The 26947-nt window shown below is 38.6% G+C and overlaps 2 protein-coding genes and 1 long non-coding RNA gene across 6 annotated transcripts in view; 2 read left to right on the top strand and 1 right to left on the bottom strand.

Annotated features, from left to right (window-relative positions):
• The window catches only part of ATM (ATM serine/threonine kinase), a 150433-nt gene extending 146234 nt beyond the window's left edge, over positions 1 to 4199 (bottom strand). Inside the window, exons 1-2 of the mRNA XM_081545355.1 lie at positions 4081 to 4199; positions 3538 to 3680 (exon numbers count right to left, since the gene is read on the bottom strand). The gene's annotated coding sequence lies outside the window, so the exon portion shown is untranslated. The remainder of the gene's footprint in view (positions 1 to 3537; positions 3681 to 4080) is intronic.
• A 241-nt stretch (positions 4200 to 4440) lies between these two features.
• NPAT (nuclear protein, coactivator of histone transcription) overlaps positions 4441 to 26947 on the top strand; it is a 52069-nt gene continuing 29562 nt past the window's right edge. For 2 of the 4 annotated variants that reach the window (XM_081545356.1, XM_081545357.1), the window contains exons 1-4: positions 4441 to 4600; positions 15014 to 15132; positions 25082 to 25142; positions 26664 to 26736. In XM_081545356.1, coding sequence (XP_081401482.1) covers positions 4564 to 4600; positions 15014 to 15132; positions 25082 to 25142; positions 26664 to 26736 — 290 coding nt within the window. In that variant the 5' untranslated portion in view covers positions 4441 to 4563. The remainder of the gene's footprint in view (positions 4601 to 15013; positions 15133 to 25081; positions 25143 to 26663; positions 26737 to 26947) is intronic. The other 2 variants (XM_081545358.1, XM_081545359.1) reach the window with 1 other exon arrangement.
• LOC145527407 (uncharacterized) lies at positions 9306 to 13539 on the top strand. Its single transcript, XR_014069734.1, has 2 exons — positions 9306 to 11966; positions 13330 to 13539. It is a non-coding gene; the product is annotated as an uncharacterized LOC145527407 (long non-coding RNA).

Genomic DNA, 26947 nt, shown 5'->3' with positions numbered 1-26947 from the left:
GTTTATTGAATACCTAGGTCATTTCCAAATAAAATAAGATTCTGAAATATTCGTTACTGAACACTAGCTTCCTTTTACAGAGAAACTAAAGAGGTTTGGGACTATTCATAAATATGTTTGGTGCTACTCTGAGATGTTTTCTATAAGAAAGCAAAGTTTTTTTTAGAAATTATCACTGATATTTATGCTCACCAATTTACAGAATGCTAATATAAAGGTCAGTTCTTGGTTGCTTAAGAAAAGTAGGCTGTATGTTATTAATAAAGAAGGTACGAGGAATGAAATTGCATTTTATGAAGGGAAAAGGAAGAAAGTCTGACTTACAGGTGGTTGTTTCAGGATCCGAGAACAAATGGGTACAGAAAGTGATAAGTTTTGTGGAAAGTGGACCCTGAGAAATGTTTTATGCAAGGTTAGGACTAAGTTTAAAATAAATTTAAGTAAATTTGCTTTGAAATGAACTTAAATGCTGGTGCAAAAACTTAAAATTTGGCCTTTCTCTCTGTTAAGAGGACATACTTTCTTCAGATGTTGAACTGCTTCTAATAATAGATTTAAGTTTCTTTACCACTTAATTGATCTGTTCTATATTTGCCTTTGAAATCCTTTTTGCTACTTTGGCTAAGTGAATAAGTATTGTTTCACAGTGACCAATATGATCCTATCTGACTGTTATAAACCCTTTTGATATCTATTGACAAAACTTCCCAAATGATTTTGACTTTGGGATGCTTCAGAGGGCCCCTGGGACATTCCAAAAAGAGATATTAAATAACTTGGGTTCATTTGAAATGTTAAATTATATGGGAAGCACTATTGGAGGAATGATGAATCTTCTCAGGTTATATTGTATGGTTGATGCTTCTACTGTAGATATCCTAAAAATTATGTGGAATACATGAAAATCCGATACGAAAATCCTGGTAAAATGTCAGTTATACTTCTAGTTACCTACTATGTTTAAGTGTTACATGTCACAGCAATGACCAGGTTTCTTTGTCAACGACAATCAGATTTTAAACATGCCTTCTGTAGCTTCACTCTGATATCTTTGCAAGAATACTGCTACTTCAAGATTTATGGAAAAGACTTTTCTAAGGTTAACCAAATAAACAAATTGTATTATTAACAGTAAGCTGGTACCAGATTAGAATTTGGTCTTCTCTCTCTGTTAGAGAAAAAGTTTTCTTAGAATACAGCTTTTGATCACAGATTGTGAATTTCTTTGCCTTTAAGTGATTTATATGTTTCTAAAATCTTTCGTTACTTTTTTAAAGTAAATAAGCATTATTTCACCATGATCTATAAAAATTATGTTAGATGTAGACAAAGCTCATTTTGCTTCTCCAAAAATTAACCCCTGTCAATTTAAAACATGGTAATAGTCCACTCAAACAATGGTCCACTCAAATCTACCCTTTGAGTGTACCACTCCACTCAAAGAGTCTACTCAAAGAGTCTACACAGAGTCAGACACGACTGAGCGACTGAATTGAACTGAGTCTACTCCTAAACTGGGGAATTAAAAATGGGTGAATAGCTGCTAATCAGTCAGGACTAAGGTAAATCCAAGATGGCCACTTGGATTTTCACAGCTCCCTGACAAATCTCATTTTTATTTGATGGGTTAAAGCCTTCTCTGGCTACAGGGTTAATGTCCTCATGATGGAAAAAAAAACTATGCTTCACTGAATATTAAGTTCTAGCTTTGTTAATTGAGGTCTGTTTACTAAGACTCACTTCTGAGATAGTTGTTATATTGCTAAAAGGTTTAATTAGATTGACACCAAGCTATAGTCATTTAACAACTAAGCCAGACAACCTGGGCACGTACCATGCTATACTTAATGGAAGTTCTTGACTTAAATTCTTACTTATGATCTTACTAACAACTGCTAGCTATATTATATTCTATGTCACTTGTTTCAGAAACTTATTTCTTATGTTACCAAATGAATGACTAAGCCTATGATAAAATGCTGATATGCAGTTCCATATGAGATCAACTATTTTAATTATGTAACTCTAGACACGGGAAGAAGTAACAGGAGGGAATATTTTCCTGGACCAAGAGGCCAGTAAAACATGGATAGTCCAGAGACTTTTGCTACTCACAAGGTCTGGTCTAGTAACAGCACACTGAGTGACCTATCAATGGAATCTTCACTAGACTTGGGAATGAGCCTTCCCAGCATCGTGGGACACAGTGGCCATGAAATGCCTCCAAAGCATGGTCAAAAATGTGGCTACAAAGGGGCCCTGCTGACTGGACATTAGTAACTGCCAGCTACCTCTACAAAAATTAAATCATGACCACTGCAAGCTGCTGACCTTCAACAGCCCCTAAAAGAAATTCAGGGTAGATCAGAAATAAGGCACTCTGTGTTCTGGGAAAAACTGGAAGAACAGGCCTTCAGATAGTCAGATGTTTTCAGGTCAAGATTTTTATGAGCCCAAATTCTTGCATCCTTTCATACCTAGAGAAACACTAATGTTATGGACCAATGTCTGGTCCTGGTTCTCCTGGTGAGCCCCTCAGCAGTTTTTCTACTTCTATTAATCTTTGGGCCATGTTTCTTTAACTTTCTTGTTCAGTTTGTTTCTTCCAGAATACAACAAATACATCTCCAAATAGTAATACGACTAGAATATCCCCCAGCCAACACCCAGACAATGCTGGAACAAGCTGCCTTATCGTTTTGTGGACCCTCATCTCCCTCTGTAAATGCACCCTGGCAGAAAGTTGGCATTGGGACTCAGGACCCCACAATGTCCCTGCCCAGCTTGAAGAAGCCAGAGCTGTCATTGCCCCATCCCCCAGTGACTTGGGTCCCCATGGCCCAAGACAAGGATAAGGTAGGTAGACCGGCAGTCATGAGCAGGGTGTTAAGGGGCCAAAGTTTGGCCCATAAATAAAAAGAGAGGGGAATGTGGAGCCTTATACCAAGGTCATGGGATAAAAAACTCTGGAACTGACCAAGCCCCATAGTAACTGTTGCCATGACCCTCCAGATCTAAACCGGCCAGTACCCTAACCCCACTATCCACCCTATAGCATCTTAACCAATCACCTAATGCCACCATTCCAGTAGGAAGTTTTTCTGTTTAAGGCTATTGAAACTGGCTGCAAGCCTGCAAAAGCGTTTGGCTCTCCCCTGAAATGGCCAGCTGTTTTAACAGCAGCTCCCACTCTAATAAATTTTATTCTCCCCTCATTCTGCCTCAATGGCAACCCACTCCAGTACTCTTGCCTGGAAAATCCCATGGACAGAGGAGCCTGGTAGGCTGCAGTCCATGGGGTCACGAAGAGTCAGACATGACTGAGCGACTTCACTTTCACTTTTCACTTTCATGCATCGGAGAAGGAATGGCAACCCACTCCAGTGTTCTTGCCTAGAGAATCTCAGGGACGGCAGAGCTTGGTGGGCTGCCGTCTATGGGGTCGCACAGAGTCGGACACGACTGAAGCGACTTAGCAGCATGCTGCCTCATGCCTGGAAATTCTTTTCCAACCCCCACACAGACCACGACACTTACCACAAGATACAATTATCACAGAGAAGATCGTACACAGTCAGCCGACAGTCAGAATTTTGAACTGGAGAGTGATTCCAAAGCCCAAGCTGTTAATTAGGAAACTACAGTTCAAGCCTCTACAAACTGCTCGGTGGTTAAAACTGCTAATTATGAGAGGGGAGAAAAAGATGATTAGTCAAGCCACCCAGTTACATCTGGACTCCAGATGGGGATGAGCAAGAAGGCTGAAGACGAAGTACGCCAGGGGCACGATGGGTTGGCGCAAGAGAGCAATAAGGGCAGGGGGCTAGGCTAGATGAGGTAAAGGGAAGAGGAAAGGGCCGCTCTGTAGGAGTGCGTCTGGAGGCAGGAACGGAACGGCTCAGGTAGGGCTGAATTCCCCACCACTGAAGCCTCTGAGCTTCTTCCGCGGCCCTACCGCTGGACTCGGCCGAAGCGAAATCTCTGTAAGCGGTGATGTCCGCAGCCTAGAAGCCCGCTCAACCCGCCTCCCCCAAGGCCCGAGCCGGCTGCCCAAGCACTATTCTGGCTTCCGGATCAAACCTGGAATGATCGCGCCGCGTACGTTTCCAAAGGAAGCACTAAGGCGGACTGGCGCCGGGGCACTGTCTGCCCACGCTGGCCAAACACGTTCGCTCTGCACTCCCAAAACCAGCTTCCCCAAACACAGGGCTCGTGTAAGGGACACGCGCGTGCGCCCTGTCAGCCAATGGCGTGCGGCCCTGCGTCCGCCGCTCGCCCTCTAGCGCCGGCTCTGCCTCTCCGCGCCCGTCTTCCCGCCCCGCCCCCACCTAAATGTGAGGGCGGATGTGACGACAGCTCCAAGCAGAACGGAGGCGGGTTTCTTTTCGGCGCCTTTCTCTCTCCGGCGGAAGCGATTGGCTGGCGTGGAGCGAAAGAGGCGGGACAAGTTGTCGCGGGTTCAGTGCCGCCACTGGAACCGGGAGATGCGGCGTAGGGGCTGTCGCTGTGTTGGTTTTTATCCGAGTCTCGTCTCTCACTACGGTTCCTTCTGCCGCTTCGATCATGCTGTTACCTTCGGACGTAGCCCGGCTGGTATTGGGTAAGCGCCGGCGCGGGAGGGAGGGGTACGGGGTCAGGCTAAGCCGGACGGGAGGACCTTTGGAGCCGGAGGTTTTTCCCAGGGTGGGGAAGCTTTGGGGCTTTGCCTCCCCACCTACAAGTTCAGACTGGCGGTGAATCTTCTTCGGTGGGAGGCTCGGGCGGTTTAAGTTTCTTTATGTGTGAATGCTCCACTCTTCCGAGACTCTGTGGCGAGGGGCAGCTGAAGAGAAAGTCCGGGTGGAACACCTGAGGCCCGGATTTGGAGGGAAAGTCAGGCCTGCACACTTAATTAGAATCCTGCAGGGGAGTTGCCTACGTGATGGATGGACTGCGTGTTCGTCAACCTTGGGCTCCCTTTCCCGTGTCAGAGCTGGGGCCGAATTAGGAAGAATAAAAGTCTTCCCCAGCCACCCAGCTTTAGCGAAGGACCTTCCTGACGGCCTTCTCATAACTTGTCTTTAGAGCGACGAATTTGGAACGAATGAAGTGATCCTGCCTCTCTCCCCCAACCTCCTGCAAGAAGTCGTAGAATGTAGACGTTTGAAACGCCGATTGCATACTTTTAAGACAGCAGGAATTCCTTTTTTTTTAATTAGCAAGACTTTTCACTGGAAACGCCTTCCAGTTGAACGTTTTCTATTCCTAGTTTTTCCTTAGTTTGAAGAGTGACACTGCCAGTTGTCAGGATGTATTGTCTGTGCAGGAAACGGGTTTTGTTGTTTGTCCCCTGAAAGAATAGAGTATTGTATTGCTGGGAATGAGAGCCACATAAAACTCAAAACCGGAGCCAGATTTACAGACATCATATGTGAATGATTAAATGGTAAACATCTGTTCTAAAACTTCCCTTGGTATCCAAAGGCCATTACTAACATTATTTTACTGTCACAAAAATCCATTTCTTACTCCCTTTTTAAAGTATTCGGCCCTGTCCAAAAAAACAAAAAAGTTTTTATGCACAGACTCTTGACAAGCACATTTTGCAGGAAACTTTAGAGGGTAATGGTTCTACCATCTGTTTTTGGAGAAAATAATCACTTAAATTTAAACTAATATTTTGTTAATGTTTGGTTAATCTTTTGCCCACTTCATCAGAACTGAATATCAACAGTTAACCTACATCTAAGCAGAAAGCTATCTTGTAATTGTTATATTAATTAGGCTTATTTATAAACAGATCCAAAGTAGACTTTAATAAAATTCACAATAATACTGACATACTTTATTATGGTAGCTGTCCTGTTTGCTTTGTGGAATGTTAAGCAGCATCCCTGGCTTCTATCCATTAGATGCCAGCAGGGACCCAGTTCCCGCCTTCACCCAATTGTGAGAATAAAGTAAGTGTCCAGATATTGCCAGTATATTTCCTGGAGGGCAAGGACCACTGGTCTTAAGAAAGCAGTACGATTTTCTAACTGGAATAATTTAAACAAACTTGTGAGTATTCTCCTAGACTTCCTCCTTCTTTAAAAACGGATAAAAATTACAATCATTGTTTCTTATCCTAAAATTCTTATTTGTCATTCACATTCCATTTTTATTGCCACCAGTACTAACAGTATGCCTCCCATTTCTACTTTGGACTGTTTTCATAGTTTCTCATACAGTCTTGCAATTCATCTTATTTATGGTTACAAAAATCTGCCTAAAGCATTCACACTACACCTCCAGTTCTAATAGTTGAAAGAGTTGTGCACTTACCAGAAATTTCAAGTTGTGCAAAAGAATATATACTACCAAAAAAAGCAAATCTCACCACTCTTGCTTTTTTCATTTACATTATCATGTCACCATGGAAATCTATGAATCACAAAACTTAGTGGCTTAAAAATTAACAGTTTTATTCTTTGCCCATGATTCTTCTGTCAGTACTCCCTCCCTCTCAGTACTCCTTCAGTCCTTCTCATTGTTGCCCCTTTTGTTCATCATGTTCTTGCAGCAAATCTTTGGTTGCTTAGTATGTTCCAGGCACTGTGCCAATTGCTAAAAATAGAGTTCTCCCCTTAGAATTTACATAATTAGGTTTTTTACCCTTATCCACACATACCAAAACACTTACCTAGACCCCCACCTCTTATTTTATCTAATACTCTGTGTTACCCTTCACAAGTCAAATTTATTCAAAGAATAAGCTCTGCTTAGTTACCGTACTTCCTTACTTAACTTTTATTCTTCAACATACTGCACTGACTTTTGTACCTCACTACTCCATTTCAATAGCCTTGCTACTCAGCTATATCCAGCTATTGCCTTGCTAGAATTTCTTTAAATATTGTACAGGTCAAAATATATACATCAAAGTGCCATTTGTTGTTTCTGGGCCACCAGTTTTGGTTTAATAGTATGTCATGGCACCCCACTCCAGCACTCTTGCCTGGAAAATCCCATGGACGGAGGAGCCTGGTAGGCTGCACTCCGTGGGGTCCCTAAGAGTCAGACACGACTGAGCGACTTCACTTTCACTTTTCACTTTCATGCATTGGAGAAGGACATGGCAACCCACTCCAGTATTCTTGCCTCGAGAATCCCAGGGACGGCAGAGCCTGGTGGGCTGCCGTCTGTGGGGTCGCACAGAGTTGGACACGACTGAAGCGACTTAGCAGCACCAGCAGCAGCATACAAGGTATTCTGCGGACCTGATCCTACAAGTCTCTTTAGCTTGATCTCAAGTTGTCAATATATACCCTATGCCCCAGTCATTCCAAACTGCTTGCAGTTTCTCCAGATACTCTTGTTAATGTAGTTTGTTCCCTCTGCCTGCAATGTTTTTCTCCCTCTCTTCCTAGTACACTTGTATTTAAGGTTCAGGTCAATTGTAATCTCAAACTGTTTCCAGCAGGTACAGTTAGTACTTTCTCCTTACATGCTTCTGTGGCATTGTAGATTACTTGTATCATACTCTTTGTTTTATAGTAGCTGTGTGTTTACTTACTCTTTTTTTTTATGAAATTTAACCATTGTAGCCATTTTTACAATTCTGTGGCATTAAGTACAATCATATTTTTCTGTAACCATCACCATCATTCACTTGTAGGATTTTGCCTTCCCAAACCAAAACTTACTTTTTGATCTATTTAGTATTCTTCATTTGTGCATGCTCAGTCATGTCCAACTCTTTGCGACCCCATGGACTATAGCCTGACAGGCTCCTCTGCCCTTGGAATTTTCCAGGCAAGAATACTGGAGTAGGTTGCCATTTGCTACTCCATTCAGTATTCTTATTCTAGAGTTAATGTACAGGCTTCAAGAGTTGTGGGAGGCCCCAAATTATCTGTAAAGTTTTATGTACAGGTGAGGCATTTTTTATAGGTAAAGTATCCAGAACTTTCTTTAGATTCCTAAATAAATTTGTTCCTTTCTGTATGAGTCAGCATCCATTCAGGAAAACTGAAACTAATCTGAGTATTTAGCATGGAGGAATTTAGTGAGGGAATTGGTTACACTGGTGAAAAGCTAAGAAAACAAGCAGCTTACATGAGCCAACCTGGAGGGTAGTAAACAGCAGGAAACCCCTCTGATATCAAGAGGACCGGTAGAGATGAAACCCAGAGGGTGGTTTCACTATGTGAAAACTAGAAGGTAGACTTGTCTGATGTGGGAGCAGTAGTAGAGGAAATTCTACAAGGGCAAAGAGGAAATGGGAGGAAAAAACCATGGCTCCTAATAACTGCCCTTCAATCTCCCACTGGTGCTTCCCGTTGATTGAACCCAGTCAGAAGCTGGCTGACATGGAACCCAGGAAATTGCCTGCAGGGGGTCAGGTTTCCTGTCCTACAGTACAGAGCAGAGGAAGCAGGAAAAGTAGGTTTGAAGGCAAACAAACAGGACCAGCATACCCCGCGAAAGTTGAAGAGCCACTGGTTCTGTTCACCTTTACATCACTGTATCACTAAGACATCGATATTTAATAAATATTTACAAAGGTGTAGCTCTGATCGTGACCTTCCCCTTTGTCGGCTGAATAATATCTGTCATTTATTCAGATTCTATTATTCATTATCATATGTCATTGCTGACATTTACAGCATCTTATGATCCTCACCCCTTCTGTGTTTTCAGTTGTATTTCCAGCTATTCTCCATCATAGATTCTGTGCTTCATTCAAACCAGGCATGTTTGAAGAACATGCTCCATATATGCTTGCCATCAGCTTTGTTGACTCATCTCTTCCTTGAAACATGCGTAATGTTCCCCAAGTCAGTTTATACTTTCTCTAGTACTTTCTCTAGTTTATACTTTCTCTACTTTCCCCTGTAAAATAATTCTAATTGTCTTACCACCTTTGCTTTTTATTACAGTTATTTTCATATATATCTTCTGGGTCCTTGTAGATTATAGCTTCTTTTAGAGAGATTTTCTTTGTTATTTGTGGATCTAGTAATATAAAGCACTGGAAGTTAACTCTTAAGATCTTAAGGACTTTGCTGGCAGTCCAGCAGTTAAGACTCCACCCTTCCATTGCAGGGAGCGCAGTTCCATCCCTGGGCAGGGAACTAAAATCCCACAAGGCACTGGGACAGGGGGTGGGTCTCAAACTACTGATATTTTGAGGAAACTATTACAGTATGTAAAGGAAATATTTTCAGATAAGGGGATTAGCTCTCTCTTGCTTTCTTCATCAGATGCATCTCTCTTTATCTTTCCCACTCTATAAGAGGACAGAATCTTGGCATCCTAGTTCCTAAAATTCAAAACCCTAGATATTGCTAGGATTTTGTCTTTCCTTTTTCAATTATGTTTTCCCTTTTGTCTATTTTATTACTCGTTACTGGGAGCTTCCCAAGTGGCACTAGTGATAAACAACCTGCCTGCCAATGCAGGAGACGTAAGAGATGCAGGTTTGATCCCTGGGTCAGGAAGATTCCCGGGAGGAGGGCATGACAATCTATCTTTTCCTCTCTGTAAATAGAATAAGAGAGGGCAGACTCTTGGCATCCGAATTTCTAAAATTCAAAACCCTAGATATAGCTCGGATTTTGCCTTTCCTTTTTCAGTTATGTTTTCCCTTCAGTCTGTCATTACCTCCACTGAAAAGCAGGCACAGGACAATATTAAGAAAAAAAGAAACTCAGGTTACCTATTTGAACATAGGTCAGTAAGTTTACACAAAAGATGTAGTTATCTTACTCTCAAATTTTTTAAAGGAATAAAAAGAAAAAATTAAAACATTTTGATTGAAGAGTAATTTTTTTTTAATAAAAGATAATTGGTCTCTTTTGTTTTTTCATTGTAGCATTTTAGATTTCAGATAATTTGTACCTAAAATTTCCCCCATTTTTCTGATTGAGAACTGGTACAATCAGGTACTTAAGGATGATAAATAAGCTTTTTGTAGGCAATGTAAATGTAATAATAAATGAGCGTAAAGCAGTGAACTGTCACTTTAACATTATTTTGGAACTTTCTGGACAAAAGTAAACCAGAGTACATCAAGCCTGAAATGGGTATTCTAGATAGTCCAAAGTTGGGCTTTTTTTTTTTTTAAGAGCAAAAGACATATGGCTCAGATACTGCTATTTAAAGATGCGTTTTAACTTTTTAAACACTTGTTAAAAGACATTCTAGCTTTTTAACAAAGCCTTTACTCAAGTGTAGACTATACAAAACTATAATATGAAAAGCCAAAAACTGTCTGAGCTTTGGTGATTCTTTTTTTCTGGCCGCACTGCTTGCAGGATCTTAGTTGCCCAAACAGGAATTGAATCCCAGACCTCGTCAGTGAAAGCACAGAGTTTACCCACTGGACCACCAAGGAATTCCCACCATATTTTCTAGAAAAGTTAACTGTATATCATTACATTCTGTCTTGAGCCGTGTTTCTCAAACCTTATTTTGCTATTTTCCCTAATTACCCCTTGCATGAAATTTTAGTGTTACAAATATCAGTATCAGTTCAGTTGCTCAGTTGTGTCCAACTCTTTGCAACCCCATGGACTGCAGCACCCCATCTTCCCTGTCTGTCACCGACTCCCAGAGCTTGCTCAAACTGACGTCCATCAAGTTGGTGATGCCATCCAACCATCTCATCCTCTGTTGTCCCCTTCTGCCTTCAGTCTTTCCCAGCATCAGGGTCTTTTCAAATGAGTCAGCTCTTCACATCAGGTGGCCAAAGTTTCGGAGTTTCAGCTTCAGCATCAGTCCTTCCAATGAATATTCAGGACTGATTTCCCGTAGGATGGACTGGTTGGATCTCCTTGCAGTCCAAGGGACTCTCAAGAGTCTTCTCCAACACCACAGTTCAAAAGCATCAATTCAGTGCTCAGCTTTCTTTATGGTCCGACTCTCACATCCATACATGACTACTGGAGAAACCATAGCTTTAACTAGGTGGACCTTTGTCGGCAAAGAAATGTCTCTGCTTTTTAATATGCTGTCTAGGTTTTTCATAGCTTTTCTTCCAAGGAGCAAGCATCTTTTAATTTCATGGCTGCAGTCACCATCTGCAGTGATTTTGGAGCTCAATAAAATAAAGTCTGTCGCTGTTTCCATTGTTTCCCCATCTGTTTGCCATGAAGTGTTGGGACCGGATGCCATGATCTTAGTTTTTTTAATGTTGTGTTTTAAGCCAAGTTACAAATAGACTGTTTATATATTATATGTATACCTGTGATTTATGCATAAAAGACATATTTTATTCATTCTCTTTCCTCCCCAGTACCAGTTGTCACCCCCTTGGGGCTGTGTCACTATTTTTGAGAATACTTGGTCTAGAGAAAAGCAAATCTACTTTAAAGATTTACTTTAAGGATCATGCCATTACCTATTACAAGCCCCAAGTGATTACCAGTGTATCTGGGGTGGTTAGTACTTTTAAAACTTTCTACCATAAAAAGAAACAGTTTGGTGTCTTCAATTTAAATTTTGAAGTGCTGACTGCCCTGTTTCCACGATGACTCTATGGTCTATAGGCTATAGTGGTCTTAATTTCTACAGTAGACTCTAAATTTCTAAATTCATGAAATCCTAGTGGTGGCTGACTTAACTTATTCCAAATAATGTGACTGTCAGAAGGCCAATCATAAAAACTGATTTCAGCTGGCTATAGTTTTATAAGGGTTTATATTGGATTGTTTATTTGTGAAAAATGAAAAAAGAAAGGAAATAGCCAGCTTTGATCCACCTAATTTCACATCAAAGGTGATTTTATATTTTCAGTGATGGGGATACTGAAATAGTAGTATCTGAAATAAAAGGTTTCTTCTGATTTCTAAGTGTTTTCTCACACTCCAAAGGACAGTGTCTTTGGTATGTTTATTTCTTCTATAGCATTAATTAGCAAGAGGTTGGAAAACGGATTCATCAGCTGTGAGTACAAACTGGTGCCTGCATGCATGCATGGTCACTTCAGTCGTGTCCAACTATTTGTAACCCTGTGGACTGAGTCCACCAGGCTCCTCTGTCCATGGGATTCTCCAGGCAAGAATACTGGAGTGGGTTGCCATTTCCTCCTCCAAGAGATCCTCCCAACCCAGGGATCGAACCTGGGTCTCCTGTGTCTCCTGCATTGCAGGTGGATTCTTTACCGCTGAGCCACTGGTGAATGGATGACAACATCCCAGCCAGTGCATATCTGTGTGTGCTTAGTAGTGTCTGACTCTTATCAGCCCCATGGACTGTAGGGCCCCAGGCTCTTCTGTCCATGGAATTTTCCAGGCAAAAACACTAGAGTGTGTTGCCGTTTCGTTCTCCCTAAAATGGGGCAGTTTCCTTGCCCTTCTCTTTTTTTTTAATGCTCATATATAATAACTTTGCAGGCCTTCTCAATTTTTTGACTTGTAGGGCCTGGTTAAAGATACTATTCCAGGTAAATTTTATAATTTTAAAGTTGGGAAAGACCTTAGTAATAACTGCCTTGCATGCATGCATGCTAAGTCACTTTAGTTGATCCGACTGTGTGACTGTGGACTGTAGCCTGCCAGGCTCCTCTGTCCATGAGATTCTTCAGGCAACAATACTGGAGTAGGTTCCCATGCCCTCCTCCAAGGCATCTTCCCAACCCAGGGATTGAACTTGTGTCTCTTACGTCTCCTGTATTGGCGGGCAGGTTCTTTACCATTACCACCACCTGGGAAGCCCAAAAATTGGCTTAGTGGTTATTAACTATTATACTAACACTGAGGTAAATATACTATAAAGGGAATCTAGTATCTTGTAATAGGAGTATGGTATATAAAGAATTCAAAGGAAAAATTCTCTGAGGAAGTGATAATTACTGCAGTAGACCTGAAGAATGAGTTGGAATTAGCTAGGCTAAGAAAGAACATCCCCAGTGGCTCAGCTGTAAAGGACTTGCCTGCAATGCAGGAGATATAGCAGAAGCTATGGGTTCAATTCCTGAGTCAGAAAGATCCCCTCAAAAAGGAAATGGCAACCCACTCCAGTATCCTTACCTGGTAAATTCTATGCACAGTTCATGGGGTTGCAAAAGAGTCGATACAACTTAGCAACTAAAAATAGCAACTACACCAACCTCTCCCTTTGGAACTTCCCTGGTGGCTCAGATGGTAAAGACTCTGCCTACAATGAAGGAAACCTGGGTTCAATCCCTGGGTCAAAAAGATCTCTTGGAGGAGGAAATGGCTACCCACTCTAGTACCCTTCGGCTTCCCTGGTGGCTCAGATGGTAAAAAATTTGCCTGCAATGCAGGAGACCTGGGTTTGATCCCTGGGTCGGGAAGATTCCCTGGAGAAGGGAACAAATACCCACTCCAGTATTCTTGACTGGAGAATTCCATGGACAGAGGAGCCTAGTGGGCTGTAGTCCATGGGGTTGCAAAGAGTCAGACACAACTGAGCAACTTAACATTCACACACAAGCTAAGAAAAGATAAGCTGCCCAAGCAAAGGCAATAGCACATACAGTGTTCTTGAAATAAGAGTATTCATATACTGAAAAGATGTTCACCATTGCTACACTAATTATTAAGAAATAACAAATTAAAACTATAATAAAGTACCTTCTCACACACTGGTCAGAATTGCCATTATTTATAAGTTTCACAAACAACAAATGCTGGAGAAGGTGTGGAGAAAAGGGAACCCTCCTACACGGTTGGTGGAAATGTAGGTCAGTGCAGCCACTATGGAAAACAGTATGGAGTTTCCTCAAAAAACTAAAAATAGCATTGCCATGTGATCTAGAAACCCTACTCCTGGGCATATATCCAGACAAAATGGTAATTCAAAAAGGTAACACATACCCCTATGTTTATAGCAGCACTAATCACAACAGCCAAGACAAGGAAACAACCTAAATGTCCACTGACAGATGACTGGTGGTATATATGTACAAAGGAATATTACTCAGTCATAAAAAAGGATGCAGTAATGTTGCAAATATGCAGCAGCATGACCGGGAGTTGGTGATGGACAGAGAGGCCTGGCATGCTGCAATTCATGGGGTCGCAAAGAGTCGGACACGACTGAGCGACTGAACTGAACTGACTGGACTTGGAGATTATCATATTAAGTGAGTCTGTTTTGGCGTTGACCATTATAAAAGGCATGAAATGCTATCTCATTGTGGTTTTTATTTGTATTTCCTAATGGCTAGTGATGTTTAGCATCATTTCACATATCAGTTGACCTTTCACTTTTCTTCAGAGAAATGTCTGTTCAGGTCTTTCATCCACTTTTTAACTGGATAATTTGGTTTTTTGCTCTTGAATTGTATTGAGTTCTTTATTTTGGTTATGAATCCCTTATCAGAAAAATGGAAATACTTTTTCCCATTCCATAGGTTGTTTTTTCGTTTTGTTGCTGGTTTCTTTTGCTTTGCAGAAGCTTTTTAATTTGATATATTCCAGCTTGTTCATTTTATGTTTTGTTACTTGTGCAGTAGGTGTCAAATCCAGAAAATCATTGCCAAGACCCATGTCAGGGAGCTTTTTCCTATATTCTTCTAGGAGTTTCATGCTTTCAGGTCTTATGTTTAAGTCTTCAGTCCATTTCAAGTTACTTTTCGTGAGTGTTGTAAGACAGGGGTCTAGTTTCACTCCTTTACATGTGAATATACAGTTTTCCTAGCACCATTCATGGAAGAGATGGTCTTTTCTCCATTAAGTATTCTTGGCTCCCTTGTCAAATTTAGTTGACCGTATATGCTGGGGATTATTTTTAGACTCTCAATTCTGTTCCTTTGGTCTATTTTTATGCCAGTACCATACTAAATACTCTGTTTACTATGACTTTATAGCCTATTAACTAGAATTTTTCTTTTAAACAGCTATTTTATAAATTCTGCTTTGTACTTCAGCACAAATTGGTGTTTCTGGCAAGGCTGCAGAATTCCATAATGTTCACCTGAAGTTGCATCTGTGATATGAAATTGCTGTAGTGTTTTCAAGAGCAGTTTTAATCAAAAGTTCAGAATTCACTGACATTACTGAATTACATTTTATTTTTCATTTAGGATACTTACAACAGGAGAACCTTACTTCTACCTGCCAGGCTTTCATTTTGGAAAGTTCAGACTTAAAAGAATATGCCGAACACTGTACAGATGAAGGTTTTATCCCAGCCTGCTTACTGGTGAGTGATTTGTTCCTTAAGGAAATATTTCATCATTGACCAACATAAGACACTATAAATACCATCTTAATAAACATTATTGACCAGAGGATTTTTGCAGAAACTAACACCTTTGCCCCGCGATTTGTTATGTAGGTCAGTATTGAAACACTCCTGTCAATAGTGTTCAGGTAACAAAATACATATTAATATGAGTCTAATTGATACTGTGTTAAAAATCAACTCATCAGCAAAAATCAAAATGGGCAGAAATTTGATAGTTTGTAGTTATGCGTAAGTGGAAAGACCCAAAGAAGACTAGCTCTTCTTTCACACATTTATGTCAAAGCTGGGAAGTGAATTACAACTTTGATTTTGAGAATCAGTTTTAAAGTGACACCCTCATTTCTAATTAGTTTCACAACAGTTTGTCCTTGGGCTTACTTGTTTATTGCCTGTTATGGGCTAAATATTTGTATCCCTTCAAAATTCATATATTAAAATCCCATCCCTCAGTGTGATGGAATTTAGAAGTAAGACCTTTAGAAAGTATTAAGGTTTAGATTAAGTCATGAGGTTGGGACCCTCATGAAGTGGTTTAAAAAGTGAAAGAGAAATCTATGCACACACCAGAGAAAGGCCATGTGAACACACATCAAGAAGGGGGATGTCTACAGGCCAGGAATTTGGTCCTCACCAGGAACCAGATCATCTGGCAACTTGATCTTGGATTTTCCAGCCTTCAGAACAATGAGAAATAAATGTCTATTGTTTAAGCCACATGATCTATGGCATTATATAGCAGTCCAATCTTTCCTATATCTGGCTTTCCTGTTTTTAAACATCACTAGACCAATAGAGCATTGTTGGTGGATAATGGTGGATATATGCTGGAACTACATTATTTGAAATGGTATTTTGTCCTTTTATTTTAAACATAGAGCCCTAGATTCATTTCAGCTGTCAGACAACATAATCATCTATGGAGAAAACCTAAAAAAAAAACTATAAAATTGCCAGAGTTTTAGCAAGGTCACAGGATACAAAGTGTACAAAAATGCATCATGTTTCTTTATACCTACAATGAACAATTTTTAAAATATATATATATATACACGTCATTTACAGTAGCACTCAACAAACAAAAATAAAATACTTATGTAATAAGGCTAACAAAGTATCCATAGACTCTGTATGCTAAAATTTGTATGAAAGAAATCAAAGACTTCAATAAAAGGAGAATACACTGTGTTCATGAAATGAGCAATTCAGTACTATTAAGATGTCCATTCTCTACATTTTGATCTATACATTCATTACAGTTAAAAATCCCAACAAGTAATTTCTTTTTGTTTTGAAATGGCCATGTATTGAATATATCTGATCTGCAAGGTACCAGGTACATCCTTTCACTGTTCACACAGTTTTTTCAAGAATAAACAGGTAAACTATATCTAATACTTTCACTTAAGGGGAGTGGCTAACAATGTGACACACGAGTCCTGTGTCTGCCTAAGGGAAATATAATAAGGCTTCTACATAGAAACCTTGAAACTGCAAACTTTCAAAGATGCAAGTGTGCCAGTTACAACCAAGATATCACTGGACCATTGTTTTCAAGAGAGCAAATAAAATTGAATCCATCAAGGAACCAGAACCTGTGCCTTCAAAGTCAGGTGTGAGTGAAATTGCAGCTTTCCCTCCATCTACTGCCGATCCGTCAGCTCTGCCATCTCCCACCTCCACCTACTCCTCCAGTCAGTAACTTTCTTCTTGCCTTTTGACTCCATGCCAGCTGTTGTACTACTGTTCTTTTCAAGGTACTGTACTGTAAGGGTAAAAATGTTTTCTTTTTTTAAAAAAAGTAAATTCAAAACTGTTTTTGTTTTTTATGTATTATTTGTGTGAAAAGTATTATAAACGTATCACAATGCAGTAGTATATAGCCAATTGTGTTAATTGGGTACCTAGGCTAACTTTGTTGAACTTACAAACAAATGGGACTTATGAACATGCTCTTGGAATGGAACTCATTCACACATAGGAGACTAAATGTAATCAGCTTTTGTTTTGATACCAATTAGGATGTGATTCTCCTGATTTATGAAGTATCTGCCAGGAACATACTCGACATCAGTAAACTGATGATAACATCTTATAAATCATAGAGATCGACAACTCTTGACAGCAGGACCTCATTTGAACTGATATTAATAGCCCTTTTTAAAAGGCTAAGTCTGTATAACTTTATCCATTTAGTTGTAGAAATGTTAATATTATATTGTGGGATATTGCCCCAATCCCAACAGTTATTATATAATATGCAGTTTATGTCCATAATCTGAAATTTAAAACACATTTAAGAGTTGTGCTGATAATGGGGGAGGCATTGCATATGTGGAAGCAGGGGTTTATGGAGAATCTCTACACCTTCCTCTCAATTTTCTTGTGAACATTAGATGCTTTTAAAAATTAAATAACACATATAATTCCAACAGTTTCAGGGATTTTGGGTCTTCACTGCCGATGACTTGATACTCTTGGGTTCTTCATTTATTTAATGACAGTACTTTTAAAGAATGAGAGTATTCAGGGAAAACTACTCAGTAAACTTTTTAGAATTCACATCATAAAATAAGGTTTATTCCAGAAATAATTTATCCTTCCTGCCAAATACTTTATAATTATTTGTCAAACTACAAAAAACATTGTTGCAAAAAACTAAACAAGTCCTTATCACATTTTTAACATTAACTTATATTCCAGTATCAGATTGGCTTATATTGAATTGGTTAATTGCCAGTAGTTCATTTTTTTAAGTAGCACCCAAATAAAAGATAATTTTTCCCTTTATTATTTGTAATGCCTTTCTTTGTCTTTGTTTTACAGTCTCTTTTATCAAAGTACTGCTACCCCAGCTTTCTTTTCATTTCCATTTGCCTGGAATATCTTTTTCCATCTCTTCATTTTCAGTCTGTCTCTGTCTTTTGATTTGAACTGAGTGTCTTGTAGACAGCATATAACCTTCATACTAGCTTTATAGTAGATGGTCCACTGCTTTTACTATGTGTTTTTCTTTACTGGTGAGGTTTTTGTTTTTGTTTTTAATTATTTTCTTATTTCTAGCTATGGCCTTTACTTTTCCATTTAAGGAAGTCCCTTTAAACATTATTTATAAGGCCAGTTTAGTGGTGATGAACTCCTTTGGTTTTTGAACGTCGGGGAAACCCTCTCTCTCCTTTACCTGGCATGTGAATTTTCTGCTGAAATATCCTCTGATCATCTTCATATGTCACAAGTTGTTTTTGTCTTGATTCTTTTAAGATTCTCTGTTTATCTTTAACTTTTGACAATTATACTGTGTCTTGGTGTGGGTCTCTTTCATTTCATTTTGTATGGGAGTATATGCTTTCTGCATTTGGATGTCTTTTCCTTTGACAAGTTAGACAAGTATTCAGCCATTTTGTTTTTAAATAAGTTTTCTTTTCTTTCTCCCTTCTGCTTCTGGAAACCCTGTTATGAGAATATTAGTGTGCATGATGTTGTCCAAGAGAGCCTTTAAACTATCCTCATTTTTTTCAGTCTTTTCATTTTTAATTGGGTGATTTTCACTACTTTGTCTTCCAGGTTGCTGATCCATTCTTTGGCATGCTCTGGTCTGTCAGTTCTGTAGTGTTCTTTTCACTCCAGTTATTGTGATCTTCAGTCCTTGTTGGTTCTTATATTTTCTCTTTGTTGAAGTTCTCCCTTGAGTTCATCCATTCTTCTCCAGAGTTCAGTGAGCATCTTTTTGACTATTACATTAAACTTTTTATCTGGTGAATTGATAATCTCTGTTTTGTTAATTCATTCATTTTCTGAGGTTTTGTCTCTTTGAAAGGTACTTCTTTGTCTCTTCATTTTGTCTAACTTTCTGTATTTGTTTCTATTATGAGGTGTATAAACTGTGTTTCCTGGTCTTGAAAGAGTAGCCTGACGTAGAGGGTGTCCTGTGGGCTCAGTAGTACAATTCCCCGGTCACCAAAGCCAGGTGCTCTAAGGGCACCCACTCTGTGGGCTGTGTGCGCCTTGCTGTTGTGGTTGAGTTCCAGCTGCTGAGGGTGTGGTGGTGGGCAGAGCTGTCCTCCAGCCCAGGGGCCTGAGGCCCAGCCACTGCTGTTGCTGGCTTGCTGATGTCCAATGCTGGTCCCCTGGAGGAGGAGCACGGGTACCACTTAAGTAGTATTGTGGCAAAATAACCCAGATAGTTCTTAAAAAGGATATGTTCAAGGACTCATTACTTGATCTTAAGACTTAACTAACAATCCCGGTTAAATGGCATTAGGAAATGGTTCGGCATGAGATCAGTGAAACAAAATACAAACTTCAAATGTGAGTTTTGACAAAAGTTCAGATAATTCACTGGAAAAAGGATAATCTTAACAACAAATGGTGATAGGACCATTAGACAACCAGATTTAAAAAAGAAAAGAACCTTTACACATATCTCATAAAAAATTAAGCAGTCTGGATAATAGATCAAAAATGTAAAACATAAAACTGCAAGACTTCCAGAAAAAAACATAGAACAAAATTTGTGCAGTCTTGGTTTTGGTAATGAATTTTTAGACATGATACCAAAAGTACTGACTGTAAGATAAAAATTTGATAAATTCAGCTCTATAAAAATTTAAAATTTTTGCTCTATAAAAAACAGTGTTAAAAGAATGACAGCTATAGGGTAAGAAAAAGTTTTTGCAGCTCTGAAAAAGAGATTGTGTGTAGAATACATAAGAAACTTTTTTTAACTGATTTTTTTCTTTAATGGGCAAGAGATCTGAAGACCCTTCCCCAAAAAACTATAGGATTGGCAATAAAATGTGAAAAAAATACTCCACGTTATTAGCTGTTAGGAAAATGACTGTTACTACCCCCAGCAGATACTGATACATACATGTTAGAATGGCTAGTATAAAAAATAATTTTAAAATTGCTGCAAAATCATACAGCTGCTTTGCCCAACAGCTTGGCTGTTGTTTTTAGAGTTAAATAACTGAGTCCCATGTGACCTAGCATTCAGACACCCAGATATTTATCCAAGTGAACTGGAAAACTTATATTCACACAAAAACATATACTGTTTATCTGTGGTGTCAAAAACTGAAAATAACCAAGATGTCTTTCAACAAGTGAGTAAATAAACTGGTATGTTCTTCTTACTAAGCAGTAAAAAGCACCACTGATGACTCATAATAACATGAATGAATCTTAAAATTCTCAGTTCTTCTAAGTAGGCGATGTTAATATGGATAGTGGGAGCCAGGCTTCTCACTCTGTGAGAAAGAAAACACAAATAAGCATGAGGCCTGTGGTGGTAAATTATACAGTCAGAGATATCAGGTCAGATTAATGTTTATTTTAATATATGTACAGATGTATTCAGAAATAGTGGGAGTAGCCTGTCTGTGTGTGTATAACACTGTGTGCTGTAGGGGCCTAGCTGCAGTGATACCCTAGTAACTACCAGCAAATCTGCCACCCAGATCTTTACTTCTCATGGTTCTGGAGGCTGGGAAGGCCAAGATCAAGTGCTCCTGTTTCAGTTCCTGGTGAAGGCTGTCTTCTGGCTTATAGACAACCACCTTCTTGCTGTGACCTCACATGAGTTTGTGTGTGTTAGTCGCTCAGTCATGTCCAACTCTTTGCAATCCCATGGTCCGTAGCCCACCAAGCTCCTCTGTCCATGGAATTTTCCAGGCAAGAATACTGGAGTGGGTTGCCATGCCCTTCTGCAGGGGATCTTTCCAACCTGGGGAATAAACCAGGGTCTCCCACGTTGCAGGCGGATCCTTTACCTTCTGAGCCACCAGGGAAGCCCTATATGAGTTTATGAGGACATAATTCATCATATAGCATTCATTCAGTTATTTTTTATCTACTAAAAGCAAGTTATAATGACTAGGTTAGTATTAGGCAAATCCCTTAACTTCTCAGACTTTAAATAACATAGAAGCTACTGTACTGCAACCAACTATATGCAAATAAAATGGACAACCTAAAAGGAATGGGAAAATCCTCAGAAAGGTACAATCTCCTAAGACTGAACCAGGAGGAAATGGAAAATACGAACAGACCAGTCACTAGAACTGAAATTGAAACTGACTGAAACATGAAGGTCCAGGACAAGGTGGCTTCACTGGCGAATTCTGTCAAGCATTCACAGAAGAGTTAACACCTGTCCATCTGAAACTATTCCAAGAAAATTACAGAGGAGGGAACATTCTCATACTCATTCTGTGAGGCTACCATGACCCAGATACCAAAACCAGATAAGGATACCACAAAAATGAAAAATTACACACCAATATCACTGATGAACACAGATGCAAAAATTCTCAACAAAATGCTAGCAAACCAAATCCAACAATACAGTAAAAGGATCATACACTATGGTCAAGTGGGATTTATCCCAGGAAGGTAAAGATTTTTTCAGTATCCACAAATCAATCAGTGTGACACACTACGTCAGCAAAATTAAAGAATTAAAGACTATATGATCATCTCAATAGATACAGCAAAAGCTTTTGACAAAATTCAACACCCATTTATTAATATGACAAAAACTCTCCAAAAAGCAGGCATAGAGAGACCTATCTCAACCTAATAAAGGCCATATACAACAGACCCACAGCTAACATACTCAACGGTGAAAAACTGAAAGCATTTTCTCTAAGATCAAGAAAAAGACAAGGATGTCCACTCACCACTTTTATTGAACATAGTTTCGGAAGGCCTTCACACAGCAGTCAGAGAAGAAATGCATCTAAATTGGAAAAGAAGTAAAACCATCACTGTTTGCAGATGGCATGGTCCTGTACATAGAAAACTTAAAGATGCTACCAGAAAACTACTAGAGCTCATCAGTGAATTTGGTAAAGGTGCAGGGTACAAAATTAATACACAGAAATCTGTTGCATTTCTATACACTAATAATGAAAGATCAGAAAAAGAAACAATCCCATTTACCATTGCATCAAAAAGAATAAAATACCTGGGAATAAACCTACCTACAAAGGCAAAAGACCTGTGTTCTGAAAGCCATAAGATGCTGATGAAAGAAAAAAAAGACACAAACAGATGGAAGGATATACTATGTTCTTGGATTGGAGGAAAGATATAACATGTTCTTGGATTGGAGGAACGAGTATTGTCAAAATGACTATACTACCCAATATAATGTATAGATTCGATACAATCCCTATCAAATTACCAGTGGCTCTTTTTTTTCTCTCTGGGACATGTGGGATCTTACTTCCTCAATTTAGGGATCAAACCCACATCCCGTGTATTGAGAGTGTGGAGTCTTAACCACTGGACCACCAAGGAAGTCCCACCAATAGCATTTTCACAGAACTGGAAGAAAAATTTTTTTAATTTTATGGAAACACAAAAGATCCTGAATAGCTTAGCAGTCTTGAGAAAGAAAAACAGAGCTGGAGAAATCAGGCTTCCTGACTCTATTAGACATCTAGAGTCATCAAAAGAGTATGGTACTGGCACAGAAACAGAAATATAGCTCAATAGAACAGGATTGAAAGCCCAGAAATAAACTCTATGGTCAATTAATCTATGACACAGGAGGCAGGACCATACAATGGAGAAAAGAGAATCTCTTCAATAAATGATGCTGGGAAAGCTGGACAGCTACACGTAAAGGGTTGGAATTAAGACAGTGTCTGACACTATAGACAAAAATAAACTGGATTAAAGACCTAAATGTAAGACCAGATACAATAAAATTCCCAGAGGATAACTTTGGCAAAACACTCTTTGACATAAATTGTAGCAATATTGTTTTGAATCCATCTCCTAGAGTAATGGAAATGAAAACAATAATTAAAAAAATGAGATCTACTTAAACTCAAAAGCTTTTTGCATAGCAAAGGAAACCATAAGTAAATAGAAAAGGCAACCCCCAGAATGGAAGAAAATATTTGAAAATGATGCAACTGATAACAGATTAATCTTCAGAATTTACAAACAGTTCATGCAGTCAATGAATAATACAGCTAAATCTAAAAATGGACAGAAGATCTATACAGGCATTTGTCCAAAGAAGACATGCAGATGGCCAAGAGGCACATGAAAACATGCTCAGCATTGCTAATTATTACAAAATGCAGGTCAGTACTACGATGAGATATCACCTCAAACTAGCCAGCATCAAAAAATCTACAAGCAAATGCTGGAAAAGGTATGAAGAAAAGGGAACCCACCTATAGTGTTGATGGGAATATAAATTGGTACAGCAACTATGGAGAAAAACTAAAAATCAGAGCTTACAAAAGCTAAAAAGAGAGCTACCATCCAGCAAACTAATTCCTGAACATATATCTGAAGAAAAACATGGTTCAAAAGGATAGGTGCACCACATGCTTTGTAAAGCACTGTTTGCAGTAGTCAAGACACAGAAGCAACTTAAATGTCCATCAACTCGTGAATGGGTAAAGAAGATGTACATATATACTATGGAATATTATTCAGCCATTAAAATGTGAAATAATGCCATTTGCAGCAATGTGGATGGACCTGAAGATTACCATGCTAAGTGAAGTAAGTTAGAAAGACAAATATATGAAATCACTTATATGTGGAAATGAAAGAAAATGATAGAAGTGAACTTACTTATAAAACAGAAACAGACTCACAGTCTTAGAGAACAAACTTATGGTTACCAAGGGGGAAGGTGGGGAGGAGGGATAGATTGGGAGTTTTGGGTTGACGTGCACATTGCTGTAATTAAAATAGATTATCAACAAGGAACTATATAGCACAGGAAACTCGGCTCAATATTCTTTAATAACCTCAATGGGAAAAGAATTTGTAAAAGAATAGTTATATGTATATGTATAACTGAATCATTTTGCATCTGAAACTAGCACATTGTTAATCAACTATACTCCAATATAAAATACTTTTATTAAAATAATACAGAAGAATAAAATAGGAATCTGCAATGATAGTTCAGGAGAGGAAAGAAAAATAATTAGCTACTATGTGTTAGACATTGTCTTAGATATGTTACATACATCCTCAATCTTCCCCACAAAAAAAATTGTATTAATTAAAAAGTCATGTGTCTGTTTTTATATATGAAAGTAAGCCTTAGAAAATCTGGATAATTTTTCACACATACGGTAAATGTAGAACCTAAATCCATAACTGTCTGTTCTAAAAAATCCTTGCTCTTCCTTGTTCTGTTATATGACCTCAAACTTGAGTCAATTAAAACCTGCCCCTTATTACTGATATAAAAGTGGTGGGGGATGGGGTGACCTTATGAGATGATAGAAGTGAAAATAGAAAAGGTACTGATCCTTGGAAAGGATATCTCTTACACTCAGTTTTTTTGCTTTGTTCTTTGGCAGATGGCATTTGGCATTAAAAGGGCAGGAAGAAGTGGGTCCTTATTTGTGTGACTGGATCCCTACCTCCCAAACTGAAAACTGCATTCCTGCTGTTTTACTATCTTAGCTAAAGAAACATAGTCACAATACCTTATTCAAATAGACAAGGGTCTTCACCCACAGAAGAATTCAGTCCCTGAGGAGTGACTGTTTTCATTTTTGATGACCTGTGCTGTGCTTAGTTACTCAGTTGTGTCCAACTCTTTGAAGCCTTGTGGACTGTAGTCCTCCAGGCTCCTCTGTCCATGGGGATTCTCCAGGTAACAATACTGCAGTGGGTTGCCATTTCCTTCTCCAAGGATTCTTCCAACCCAGGAATCAAACCCAGGTCTCCCACATTGCAGGCAGGTTCTTTACCATCTAAGCCACCGAGGAAGTCCTTTGATGACCTACTCTTTACCATTTCTTTATCGACTAATTTTTAATCTATATCTTTTAGTAACTTTTGTGGTGAAATATTTCATAGTGGGAAATTACTGGTAGTATTATATGGTTTTGGTAATGCTTGATCTTTTTCTTTTCAGTCTTTATTTGGAAAAAATTTGACAACAATTTTGAATGAATATGTAGCTATGAAAGCAAAAGGTAAGAATTCAGGTTCAGGGATTTTTTTTTTTTGGTCAGTTTTATACAGCATTTATCTAATTGTTTTAATTAGAAGTGATTTTTTTAATTCTGAAATAATTTTAAAAATTCACTGGGAGATAGCCAATTAAAGTCTGTTTACATTGAGTGATAAATATAACACTTTCCTAAATTAGTGTCTTGAAGAGGAAAGTTAAATTTATTCTCTCATATTCATTATTTCCATAGTTGGCAACATATTAAGAAAAGATTCAGCAGTAAAGAATTAATTTAGTACAAATGATAACATTTTAAAATGTAAGCTTCACATTTATTGAGTACTGTTTATTGCAGCATTGTGCTAGGTGCTTTCAGAGGTTTTACTTCAGTCCTTAAAATAATCCAATGAGAGGTATTGATTGTTTAGATCTATTAATTTATTCATTATTTGACTGCATCAAGTCTTAGTTGCAGCAGAAGGGATCTTTGTTGCATCATGTGGGATGTTTCACTGCAGCACACAGAGCTCTCCGGTTGTGGCGCGTGGACTCGAGCGTTCTCTAGTTGTGGCACAAGAACTCCAGGGCATGCAGGCTCAGCAGTTGCTGTGCAGAGGCTTAGTTGCTCCACAGCACGTGGATCTCAGTCCCCCAGCAGGGACCCTCCCCAAGTTCCCTGTATTGCAAGGTTAACCCCTGGACCGGCAGGGAAGTTCACTAGACCTTAAGTATCAGAAAATTAAGGATTAGAGAAGCCAGATAACTTTTCTACTATCACAAAACTAGAAACTGTAGAAAGTAATAAGCCTAGAATTTCAAAGTGTGACTTTCACTTCTTTCTCTTCAATAGATTATCTGATCATTCCCCAGACTATCTTAACTATCTTACAGGAATATTTAGAGTGTAAATAACCTCAGAAACAATATGTTATTGCAGTACAAAGGTTTATATCCCACTTGTATATTGGTAACTTTCTCTTGTTTGAGCTTTTTAGAAGTATATGGTAAAGAATATAAATACCTTGAATTTCCTATCAGTGAGGCTTTAGAACACATCCTGTAAAAGACTAATTAGTCCTCCAGAATTTTATCTGTAAATTCTAAGTAGAGTAAATAAGGAGTTGCTGAGAAATCATGGTGATTTGGACCTGAACACATTGGATATAGAAAATTAATTTCCATATTTACGTGAGTTTGTATAAATTTATAAATCAAATTATTTTGACTTTCAAATTCACATAAGTAGAACAAAGATTTAAAATACTTTGTGTTTTAACTCAAAGAAAATACAAGATTATTGATCTAAAAAAACTTCATAGTTTTCACAAGTATGCTTTTCCCTCATATTGTATCTGATTCTCAGTGACTTGAGCAAAAAAAAAAACAGCATCATTATAGCTTTGCAGGTCTTTACAAAATAGGCTTATTTCTCAGTTCCCAACATAATGTCAGCAGCTGAGAGAAAAGTTTTCTGTATTGATTTTCTGTGTCTGTTCAAATTAAATGATGGATTTTTTATGAAACATTTCCTCTTATGATTTAGAAACATCAAATGATGTCCCAGCAATTATGTCATCTCTGTGGAAGAAGTTAGACCATACACTTTCTCAGATCAGGTAATAAAAGGCTTATACAATCAGCTTATCAGAATGTGCATAATAATTTTGGAATGCAAGCACAGTTAAGAATCACTTCACATTTAAATCTTATGACCCACACTGTGCATTTATATAACACTGATCTAATTTTGAAATTATGCTAGAGGTTATTGATATTTGTCTTTGATTAGATCATTTTAAATAAATTGTGTACTTCATTAAAATATTT

This window comes from Giraffa tippelskirchi, chromosome 11, assembly GCF_054371585.1.
Source record: "Giraffa tippelskirchi isolate mGirTip1 chromosome 11, T2T-mGirTip1v1.2.pri, whole genome shotgun sequence".
In the NCBI taxonomy this organism is placed as follows: Eukaryota; Metazoa; Chordata; class Mammalia; order Artiodactyla; family Giraffidae; genus Giraffa; species Giraffa tippelskirchi.
The sequence above is the reverse complement of the archived record's forward strand: the minus strand, read 5'-3'. Positions and strand labels throughout refer to the sequence as shown.